The following is a 12,910-nucleotide window of genomic DNA, read 5'->3' as shown; positions in this document are numbered from 1 at the left end:
TCTGCAGGGCGGGGTCCAGCACCTGGGTCCCACTGTCTGGTGAAGGTGGGTGGGTGTGTCGTGGGCGTGGCCTACTACAGGGGTGAGGAGGGTTTACTTCCACCCTAATTTGCCACGCCCAGTGCTGTTCATCGAGACCAAATGCCTTTGATGCCTGAACATCAGATCCAGGTATCAGATCCAGGTATCAGATCCACGTGTGCTGGCTTTACCTTTAACACTGTGTCTTTTGGAATGGAACCGTCTGGGATAAAGTTTAGTTTTACTCCACAAATCTACATCCCAAAAATCTTGGTTATTTTTTTTAATCTTTTAAAATCTTTTTGTATTGTTTAACATTTTAGTGTTCCATTGTTATTTTATTTTACATCTTGTAATAATTTTCCCCAACCTGAGGAAACATTAATGCTATAAGCAACAATATACAGAGTTATACATTTACATAATTCTACTTCCGTAACAAATGACAATAGAGCCATTTCTGGAAATATAACCGCACGGTGTCCCCCTCACACGGCCCGCTAGAGTGACAGCATGTGAATGTTGCCATGTAAGTGACACGGAGCACGAGGCCATGGAGGAACCCGACACTGCTACTAGTCTGAACACGTGGAGGGAGAAAGCAGGAGGATTAGCAGCATCGGACACACACACACATACATACATACATACTTTATGTATTGTTTGGCAAGTTTTATTTAACAGTCTCTAGTTACTAGGTCCATCAGCATGGGGTGTGGTCTTTAGCATCCTGGTAAATTAGCATGGGGGTGTGGTCTCTAGCATCCTGGGAAATTAGCATGGGGGTGTGGTCTCTAGCATCTTGGACTATAAGCATGGGGGTGTGGTCTCTAGTATCCTGGTCAGTAAGCATGGGGGTGTGGTCTCTATCCAGCAAGTCCTTCAAATGTGGAAGGGGTGTGGTCTCTAGCATCCTGGTCCATAAGCATGGGGGTGTGGTCTCTAGCATCCTGGTAAATTAGCATGGGGTGTGGTCTCCAGCATCCTGGTCCGTAAGCATGGGGGTGTGGTCTCTAGCATCCTGGTAAATTAGCATGGGGGTGTGGTCTCTAGTATCCTGGTCCGTAAGCATGGGGGTGTGGTCTCTATCCAGCAAGTCCTTCAAATGTGAAAGGGGTGTGGTCTCTAGCATCCTGGTCCGCCTGCAGTCTCTAGCCAGTCAGTCCCTTAATGTGGGAGGGGCGTGGTCTCTAGCAACCGGTTCCATTGGCATGGGGGTGTGCTCTTTAGCCACCAGGTCCCTTAGCATGGAAGAGGTGTGGTCTCAAGCATGTAGGTATCTCAGGCGTGGGCGTGGCCAGTTCATCTTAGATCCTCCTCCTGGATCTTTCAGCACACACACGTGTATCATTTACATTCAGATCCTCTGTGTTTGGACACGTGTTCGTCCTCCAGTAATCGGACCTGTAAAAACACAAAGTGATGCTGTTTACAGAGTGCCTGTGCTACACGAGCGCCTGTGCTACACGAGCGCCTGTGCTACACGTGTGCCAGGTGCTACACGAGCGCCTGTGCTACACGAGTGCCTGTGCTACACGAGTGCCAGGTGCTACACGAGCGCCTGTGCTACACGAGCGCCTGTGCTACACGAGCGCCTGTGCTACACGAGTGCCTGTGCTACACGAGTGCCTGTGTTACACGAGTGCCTGTGCTACACGAGTGCCTGTGTTACACGAGTGCCTGTGTTACACGAGTGCCTGTGCTACACGAGTGCCTGTGCTACACGAGTGCCTCCATTACACGAGTGCCTCCATTACACAAGTGTCTGTGTTACACGAATGCCTGGACTACAAGAGTGCCTCCGCTACACGAGTGCCTGTGCTACACGAGTGCCTGTGCTACACGAGAAGCCATGATTCCACGGAGGGTGATCCCAGCCAGGGTGGTGGTCCACAGCCGTGACCATGGTTACCTGTGTCTCTAGGACACGCTGGTAGGCAGGGGCGGAGAGTTCCTCGAGCGTCTCGGCAACAGGTTTGTTGAGCGTCTCGGGGAGGAGGAGGCCGAGGGTCCCGGCTGACACCCCGATCAGGCAGAACACCATGAACGGCAGCGACACGTGCACCACTCTCTGATCAGAAGACAATAAGACGATCAATTACTGCACAGGACTGTAGAAGACACATTGTTACACACTGAGCATGCACTGTGGAGACAGCCTGCTTACCATGCTGGGCACGAACGGCGCCAAAATACCCCCAACCCTACAGGACATGGAGCACACACCCAGACCTGCGTTCCTGAAACAAACACACACACACACACACACACACACACACACACACACACACACTACACTACAGTCCACAATCTTACTTCAAAATAGTCATTTCACAAGCAGGGTCCTAGAAAGCCGCTATACAAGCTGAACAATTCATTCATTCATTCTCATGTTACAGGACCAGTTCCGATATACCATACACACGTACCTTATGATGGTAGGGTAGAGCTCTGAGGTGTACACATAGACGATGTTGAAGGCAGCACTAACCATCAGCTTCCCCAAAAGAGCAAGAACACTGCCACCTCCCACAGAGCCTGCAGGGGGAGACAAAGAGCATCAGGCTGAAACATGCTTTTTTCCAACATACTTCGATGTCTGATATAATCAAGAAAATCCAACATCCTCTGACCAGTATGAATTGGAACAGCCATGGAGAAGAGACAGAACAGCCCTGCGAGGATGAGAAACCCAGACAAAGATCTCCGCCTCCCACACCTGAGAGAGAAAAAACACAAACATTTAGTTTTATGTTCTAAAATGATCTTCTATGACGTCATGCATGTTCTACATCCTTACCTATGTTCTATGATGTCATGCGTGTTCTACATCCTTAACCATGTTCTATGACGTCGTCATCATCCTTAACCATGTTCTATGACATCATGCGTGTTCTACATCCTTAACCATGTTCTATGACGTCATGCGTGTTCTACCTCCTTACCTATGTTCTATGACATCATACGTGTTCTACATCCTTACCTATATTCTATGACATCATGCGTGTTCTACATCCTTACCCATGTTCTATGACGTCATGCGATGCGTGTTCTACCTCCTTAACCATATTCTGACATCATGCATATTCTACATCTTTCCCATGTTCCATGACGTTAGAACTGGGCGATATATCGATATTTTGAGAAATATCTATATATTTTCATAGGAAATATAAGATGAGACAATATCGTTTATATCGATATAGTCTATGTCGCGTTAGTTACATGTGTTATGGGTTGTGAACGAAACCGCATACTTCTATACTGAATAGTGTTGTGCCAGTTCAGAGCTTTTCTAAACTAGTTCAAGTTCAGTTCATACATGCTCAAAGTGAACAGTTCACGTTCAAAGTTCACAATTTTAATTCTAAACTAGTTCAAAGTTCAGTTCATTTTACTTTTTTCATGAGATATTAAAATTAATACTTCTTTTCACACTACAAGCTAGAAATCACTATACGTTCTTATACGTGCTATGCCTACCCCGCTCTGCTGCAATTCATCACGGGTAACGTTGTGCGGAAGCCAGTATGTTATTAACTAGCCAGTATGTTAACTATTCTCAGCCGGACACTATGTTGCCCGCAATGCATTGCGCACACAATGTCAAAACCATTTCTGTCTGGTGGGTGATACATGATTTAAGCGGCACCAGCGAGAACACTAGGGGGAAGGAACTTTCTCATGTTGCGTTTCAAAAGAGAAAACAGATGTCACTCAGTTTTCAATGGAAAACAAATTCCAACGTTCATTTACAGTGTTGTCTGCCGTTCATGACACATAATGTGAACTAATTCATGTTCAAGTTCTTCATCATTCAGTTCAACATTCACGAAAAAATCTCCTCTCTTCTTTGCGCAAATGACGCTGGCCCCCCCTCCCCCCGACACACACACACACACACACACACACACACACACACACACACACACACACACACACACACACACACACACAGCATGGAGACGGATAAAGACACGAAAGTTGCTAATGAAGAAGTACTGGTTATCAAAACGAAAAACAATGGCTCAATTATTTGGAGATGGTTCGGATTCAGAGTGTCAGATGAGCAGCAGAACAACGGTTGCCGAAATGCCGAAAACAAGTCCCGACAAAAGGTTCGAGCACTACTAATCTTTTCCATTATTACGTGCTGTAGCCCCGACCGTGAAGCCTTCTCAGCCACCAGCTCCCCTTCTGAAAGGATTTTCAGTTGCAGTGGGAACATTGTAACCTGCCACAGGGCATCCTTGAAGCCTGACACTGTTGACAGGCTAGTTTTCCTTCCACAAAATCTATAAGTAGTATAGTAGTTGGCCAGGCCTGTTGTTGTTATACCTGTAGTGTTATTTGATATTTGCGCAAAAGTTGCACTTTTTTAGTTTCATTCATTCTGTTTACATGTTTTCTTTTAAATAAATAATAATAATAATAAATTAAAGTGCTTGTGACATTTGGGATGTAGATTTGACTTATTACTGCCTCTTTGTTATTACTTTTTGGGAAGAAAAAATAATCGAGATATATATCGTATATCGCCATTCAGCTAAAAAATATCGAGATATTATTTTTGCTCCATATCGCCCAGGCTTACATGACGTCATGTGTGTTCTACATCCTTACCTATGTTCTATGGGTTCACACAAGAGTGATGGTGAGAGTGTGTGAGCGAGTGAGTCGGTGAGAGTGTGTGTTTGTGTGTGTGTGCATGCGTGTACACCTGACCTTAGTGACAAAGTATATGCAGTACCTGAATGAGCTGTGCTGTGTGCAGGTGTGGTTGTGTATACCATACCTCGCCGACATATCAGCTGCAGAAAGTGCATTGCTGTATGAATGCGCACATGAATACACATGCGTATATGTGTGTGTGTGTGTGTACCAGGGCTTGTTGATGACGTAGATGCACAGTGGGTAGGCAGGAAGCTCCACCAGGCCGTACATGGCTACGCTGAGATACAGATTCCCCTTCTCTTCACTGGCATTCATCGTCAGGCCATAGTACACGAGACTGCAGGCGTACCTGTAACACACACGCACAGACACACACACTTTTATGAACCCAGGAGATTTGTGCTCTTTTTAAAGGTTCTAACAAGTGGACTCAATTATAGCAAGCTGGGTCAAGTAAGTACATTATTAGACGTGTTACTTGTTAAAAGAGACGGGTGTAGATGGGTAACACCGGTGACCTGAACACGCCCCCTTCTGAAAACCCCACCCCTCCCCCTTCTCAGCTCTACAGGCAGGTGTTACAGCAGGCAGACAGCAGGCTGGGCAACACCGGCACCCCTGGCGTGGGGAGCAGGAAACCCCGAATTGTTCACTCACCAGACGAACATGAGGACCAGCGTCCTGCCACGCAGCACGGGGTGTGTGGCCAGCTGCAGGAGCCCCGGGCTGGGGCCATCGGGCCCCGTCGAGCTGGGCAGACGCCGCAGCTTCAGGGCCACACGACCCCTACCGTTCCGCACCGCGAAATTCTGCAGCACACGCTCCGCCTGGGCAGAGCGCCCCCTGGAGTACAGCCAGCGCGGAGACTCGGGGAGGATGCTGGAGCACACACACACATACGCGCACACACACATACACGCACACACATATACACACACACACACACACACACGCATACGCGCACACACACACGCACGCATACACGCGCACACACACACACACACACACATGCACACACATATACACACACACACACACACACACACGCATATGAATGCACACGCATACGCACACACACACGCATACACACACATAGATCCACACACACACACACACGCACACACACACAGATCCACACACACACACACATACGCACACATAGATCCACACACACACACGCACACACATAGATCCACACACACACATACGAATGCACACGCGCACACACACACACACACATACGCACATGCACACACACGTATACGCATACACGCATGCACACGCACGCACACACATGCATGCACGCACACACGCATACGCATGCACGCACACACGCATGCACACAGAGATCCACACACAGAGATCCACACACACAGATACGCACACACAGATACGCACACACAGATACGCACACACAGATATGCACACACACACACACACAAAATAAATATACACATAACACACACACACACACAAAATAAATATACACATAACACACACACACACACACACACACACACACACACACACACACACACACACAATAAATATACACATAACACACACACACACACACACACACAATAAATATACACATAACACACACACACACACACACACACACACAATAAATATACACATAACACACACACACACACACACACACAATAAATATACACATAACACACACACACACACACACACAATAAATATACACATAACACACACACACACACACACACACACACAATAAATACACATAACACACACACACACACACAATAAATATACACATAACACACACACACACAATAAATATACACATAACACACACACACACAATAAATATACACATAACACACACACACACACACACAATAAATATACACATAACACACACACACATGCACACACATATACACACACACACACACACACACACGCATATGAATGCACACGCATACGCACACACACACGCATACACACACATAGATCCACACACACACACACACGCACACACACACAGATCCACACACACACACACATACGCACACATAGATCCACACACACACACGCACACACATAGATCCACACACACACATACGAATGCACACGCGCACACACACACACACACATACGCACATGCACACACACGTATACGCATACACGCATGCACACGCACGCACACACATGCATGCACGCACACACGCATACGCATGCACGCACACACGCATGCACACAGAGATCCACACACAGAGATCCACACACACAGATACGCACACACAGATACGCACACACAGATACGCACACACAGATATGCACACACACACACATACACACACAAGTGGAAAATATCAGAGATTAAGAACATAGGCCAACACTTCATACTGATTTACCGATTGAAGTTTTCAACCCTGCTGAGGGTCAAAGGTCGTGAGGTGGTTTAACTGTACACCTACATGCAAAACAGGAACAGCAGGACACCGGGGCAGTTGGCTGCTGTTGCTAGGTTACGCCACGACCTGATGCAGTAACCAAGAAGTGCGAACAACGCAATTCCCACGGCAAAAGTCATGTTAGTCAGCGTTCCTGATACACACACACACACACACACACACAATATACACATAACACACACACACACACACACACACACACACACACACAATAAATATACACACACACACACACACACAATAAATATACACATAACACACACACACACACAATAAATATACACATAACACACACACACACACACAATAAATATACACATAACACACACACACACACACAATAAATATACACATAACACACACACACACACACAATAAATATACACATAACACACACACACACACACACACACACACACAATAAATATACACACACACACACACACACACACAATAAATATACACATAACACACACACACACACAATAAATATACACATAACACACACACACACAAAATAAATATACACATAACACACACACACACACAAAATAAATATACACATAACACACACACACACACACACACACACACACACACACACACACACACACACAATAAATATACACATAACACACACACACACACACACACACAATAAATATACACATAACACACACACACACACACACACACACACAATAAATATACACATAACACACACACACACACACACACAATAAATATACACATAACACACACACACACACACACACAATAAATATACACATAACACACACACACACACACACACACACACAATAAATACACATAACACACACACACACACACAATAAATATACACATAACACACACACACACAATAAATATACACATAACACACACACACACAATAAATATACACATAACACACACACACACACACACAATAAATATACACATAACACACACACACAAAATAAATATACACATAACACACACACACACAATAAATATACACATAACACACACACACACACACACACACACAATAAATATACACATAACACACACACACACACACACACAATAAATATACACATAACACACACACACACACAATAAATATACACATAACACACACACACACACACACACACACAAAATAAATATACACATAACACACACACACACAAAATAAATATACACATAACACACACACACACACACAAAGCCACACCCATCCACGCATACACACACACACACACACACACACACACACACACACACACACACCCCAATGTAAGCAAACATGATTATTATGTCTCTAGTGAGTCAGCTTACACATGCATCTGGCTATATTATTATTATTATTAATGTCCCCATAAACTAGAAGAAGACGTGTTCTGAGTGTCCAAATGGGAGGGACCTTATCATGCTGGGCTTTAGAAGACACTCACACTGCTGCCTTCACTACACTGGGTTACAAAGCTTGTTTGTTGTGGCATGTCACAGTGCGTTTCTCATGTCCATGCTGCACTACCTGTGTGAACCTGGCCAGCCTACAGGGGGCGCTACCTGTCAGGGCCCAGTAGGACTTCCCCACGTACTCCTGGGAGAGGATGAAGCAGACCAGAGCCATGCCTCCGTTCATCATGCCCACCAACAGACGGGACAGAGCGAAGAGCTCGTAGTTGGGCGCCAGGGCACTGCCATAGGCAAAGAGCAGCTCGAAGAACAGGCCTGGGGCAGACGGGGGGGCAGACGAGATAGGGGGTGGAAAGTGAATACGTGAGAGAGATAAAGAGAGAGAGAAAGAGAGAGAGAGAGAGAGAGAGAGAGAGAGAGAGAGAGAGAGAGACAGAGAGAGGGGGAAGAGGAAGTGAAAATATGAGAGAGAGAGAGAATGTGTGAGAGATATTTCAAAGAACTGCTGATTTTTATGCCTTGTAAGTCACGCTTCACAAACATCATCACACATCACTGAAAGCATTCAGACAGGAACTCTGACGTCACCATTGACACAGTGTAGTTCTGTACTCATGTTAATGTACTGAAGTAGCCTAACACTCTCTGGGGTTTAAACTACACTTCCCTGGTAAACCTCTTCATGTCGATACATGTAGATGCAGCCTGGATACCTGTAAGAAATACGGGTTTCCTCCCGATCTTGTCAGAAAGTGGCCCAAAGAGCACATTCCCAACGAGCACGCCGGCGAAGAACAGAGATCCCGCCAGGCTCACCTTGTAGGCCTGCTGGTTCACCAGATACCACTGCGGGACAGTGCGGGACACACACCATCAAACACAAACACTCATACAGGTTCAAAAGAACTCTGAATTAGGTATTACTGAAGTTTGTTGATCATCAGGACCATGGAAAAGAATCAAAATACACACACACACACACACACACACACACACACACACACTACACACTACACACTACACACACTACATACACTCACTCAAAATGATTTATTATTCCCTGAAAGGTGTCATTTATTAATGATAACAGTACATATTAAAAAAGTTAGACTGGACTACCTAAATGTGAACTGGCTCTTGTAAAGTCAGAAAGCTGGAAACCAAAGATCTATGGAACAGTTTGGAATAGCCCGGTCCTACAGAGTGACTGGCCGGTCCACATTTTTTTCTCGACAAACCTGTATCAGGTATTCAGTGTACTTAACTAAGTATTTCTTAACTGTGGCCTGGCTTATGTGAGCAGGAATTAAAGACGAATGCAGATCACGAGCTCCCAGGTCTGGTTTGAGAAATACTGCAGCGTCTCTTAAAAGCTCAACGTTTAAAAAATGCCCCACATTTAACGCTGCGTTTCCTCGCAAAGCCTCGTCAGCGTTTATCATTTCAGGCTTCGCTGGTATTGCTGAAATGACTCACCTCCGTGACGATAGAACTAACGTCGTCCATAAACGTGACGGACTGTGTTAGATCTCCGCCCCCGCTCTCCGTCACCGGCTCGGCGTGGAACTCAGGAACGGCGCCCACGAGAACTATCAGCATGGACTGGCACGCCATGTAGATCTACACAACAGATAAGACGCACATCAGTTACACTTAATATTTATGATGCAGCGAACATTTTTCTTTAAAGAATTTTTAACAAGAATATTTTCCCTTTTGCCTCTCCCGACACAACGGATAGTAATTCTTTAATTTCTTAGAGCATCTGAAGGCTCTTATTATGAAGGCCTCGCCGTTAGATAGATGAGCGGGCGCTAGGACCGCAGCGCTGTGTCCGGGAACCTGCTGCTCATCTCGCGAACCACCTCCTCCATTTACTGCGTGATTACAGAGTTATGTGCATTCACTCATCTGGTGGCCGCCAATCGTGAGACAACGTTGTTCTTTAGTTAATGTCGAGACTATGGTTTAACAGGAAATAAACAGGGCAAAGTCAAAGTTTGTAAAATAAGACCCGTGGCTAGGACGTCTAATAAAGCACATACACTTCGGCTGCTGTGGACGGTGTTGAGTTATTATAGCCGTCTGGGTAACGAACCAACCGGACGGGCAGACTGAGTCCGGAGTCCCCCGTGCAATCACCGAGCCCAGTGTCCAAACCACCCAAGGACATCTCGGTGGACGTTAAAGAGGGTGACTGCGTTAGCTATTTGGCTGCCTGTCTAATAACATACAGTATTCAGGAGCTCCAGTAACCCTGAACATCAGCAGTGTTTAAACGACCCGGGCACCCGGTGCGCGATGGCGGTTCCGTGCACCTGAACCTGGCGGCGTACCTGTACAGAACCATCACCGTCCACGCAGCAGCAACACGGCGAACGGATCAAATCGCGGTCACCGTGTGCCTAACCGCAGAAGTCTGAACACGGACGTGTTGGACTGGGACCCGAACATTACACCCGTGTAGTTATCTTAGCCAGGCGGCCAGCGACCATTACCTGCAGCAGCACCAACACCGACATCATCATCTTTTGGTGTCGCCCGAACTCCCCCACCACTTGAAAAGCCTCTTCCAAATCCATTGTGCAGAGAAGTAACCCCAGAGCATCTCACATGGCTTCACCAAATGACATCTTCTCGGTCGGGATCTGTTTTCCGTGTCTCACAACCCCCCGCCCGACACGTAGGTGTGGACCCACGCCACGTGGTGCACAGCTCCGGTTCCACTGGAGAAGCGTCAGTTCTGCGCACCAGACGTCAGGAAGTGTGCGGACTCAACCTGATTCTGCTTCTGCTACCACAAACAACGTAGCGGGACGTGCAAACACAGGAAGAAGAGTCCCGTTATACGGGTTATACGCGTTATAAAAATGTAAAATGTGCCATATTTTGTCAATACTTTATATTGTTATACTTCAACAGCTGAATGCGCTACATAACTCACGTTTGTGTGCGCATGTGCAGATTTGGTATACTCTTACTTTGAAAATAGACATACAACACATTGTGAATTGGATAGATATAAAACGTCATGGTGAGACTGACTGAAGTACATAAAACATTACCAACAATAATTAAATGACTTGTTCGCCAGATCCTTGTTTTAATGACTACATCGGGATTATTTTACGTTTTAAAATAATTAATGGGTTCTGTATCTGAAAGCAGTGACTAAGGCCCTGAGGCGGACGTGGAGTGGTTTATTGTAGTATTACTTTTGTATTGTGTGAGTCATGAGGAGAGAGAGGGTTATTTAGCAGCAAAGATCCTAAGATTCCTGCGTTTATGTTGTGTGTATACAGTGTGTGTGTATATGTGTATATATATATATATATATTCTCTCTCTCTCTCTCTATATATATATATATATATATATATATATATATATATATATATATATATATATATATATATATATATATATATATTAGTGGTGGGCCGTTAACGGCGGTCGTTAATTTGATACTCTTATCGGGCAATATAAAAATTATCGCCGTTAATCTATTCTTAAAGTTGGGTTGGCAACTGGGTCAAAATGGGTAAGCAAACTATGATGACTTTCAACTTGATAGTTTAGCTCGGCTGTATTCCTAACCAAATTGCACAGTAGGGGCGAGAACGAGTTTTCAAACCTGTGAATTACAAATCGTACGTGTGTTTACATGGATGCAGCCACGAAATCGCCAGGTTTGCTTCATGGAAAATTCATTTTTAGGAACGTAAAGTGTTACCGGAGCGGAGCTCGGAGCGGTCGTTTTCTGCATGGTCCTAGCGCTAGATTTGTCGCTAATTAAATATTTCTTTTTAACCGTTAAAACTACAGAGGACCAAAACTGACTTTTGAAAATTACGTCCGTGAGGTTAAATGTACTAAATGTTGGCTTACATTTCAAATATCATGTTTAGCTGAATAAACATGTTATTTAATGTACAGTATGTAGGCTTACAAATTCATGTTTAACTGAATAAACCGTTGAACACGAGTAGCCTACATTTTATTGAGCATGTTTTTTTTTTCTTCAAGTATCAAAGTAGAACAGCTTCCTCAAGCAGTCATTGATGCATTTTGGAAACAGGAGATGAGCCCCTGGTCTAATGCACCCTCTGTATTAAGAAACCCTATCTCAAAAACTGACTTTTAGTCATTACTTGGGTAGCACGTGTAGCAGATAAGAATAAAAGAATTATTTTTCTGTTTCTTATTTCACATAAAATCCTTCCTCATTCATCTTTGTTATTTTAGTAAGTGTTTCTTGTATTTATTTTACATACAGATTTTTTTTGGACAATTTTGTGTTACTATTCTGAGTATTAGGCGATCTGGGGGGAGG

General features: G+C 44.8%; 1 protein-coding gene across 2 annotated transcripts; it reads right to left on the bottom strand.

Moving 5' to 3' along the window:
* Positions 1 to 287: 287 nt before the first annotated feature.
* On the bottom strand, positions 288 to 11,376 carry slc22a15 (solute carrier family 22 member 15). Of its 2 annotated transcripts, none has more exons than XM_076978593.1 (12): positions 11,078 to 11,376; positions 10,056 to 10,199; positions 9,293 to 9,425; positions 8,730 to 8,894; positions 7,155 to 7,284; positions 5,353 to 5,574; positions 4,904 to 5,044; positions 2,655 to 2,740; positions 2,451 to 2,559; positions 2,189 to 2,318; positions 1,934 to 2,092; positions 288 to 1,425 (listed from the first exon to the last, which is right to left on the bottom strand). In XM_076978593.1, the coding sequence occupies exons 1-12, from the start codon at positions 11,159 to 11,161 to the stop codon at positions 1,369 to 1,371; spliced, it is 1,560 nt and encodes a 519-aa protein (XP_076834708.1). In that variant the 5' UTR covers positions 11,162 to 11,376; the 3' UTR covers positions 288 to 1,368. The 2 variants fall into 2 exon arrangements, with proteins under 2 accessions (XP_076834708.1, XP_076834709.1); XM_076978594.1 differs by having other exon boundaries at positions 289 to 1,425; positions 2,189 to 2,261; positions 11,078 to 11,373.
* Positions 11,377 to 12,910: the final 1,534 nt, after the last annotated feature.

Source organism: Brachyhypopomus gauderio, chromosome 17, assembly GCF_052324685.1.
Source record: "Brachyhypopomus gauderio isolate BG-103 chromosome 17, BGAUD_0.2, whole genome shotgun sequence".
Classification (NCBI taxonomy): Eukaryota; Metazoa; Chordata; class Actinopteri; order Gymnotiformes; family Hypopomidae; genus Brachyhypopomus; species Brachyhypopomus gauderio.
This window is presented reverse-complemented; position numbering and strand designations above follow the sequence as displayed.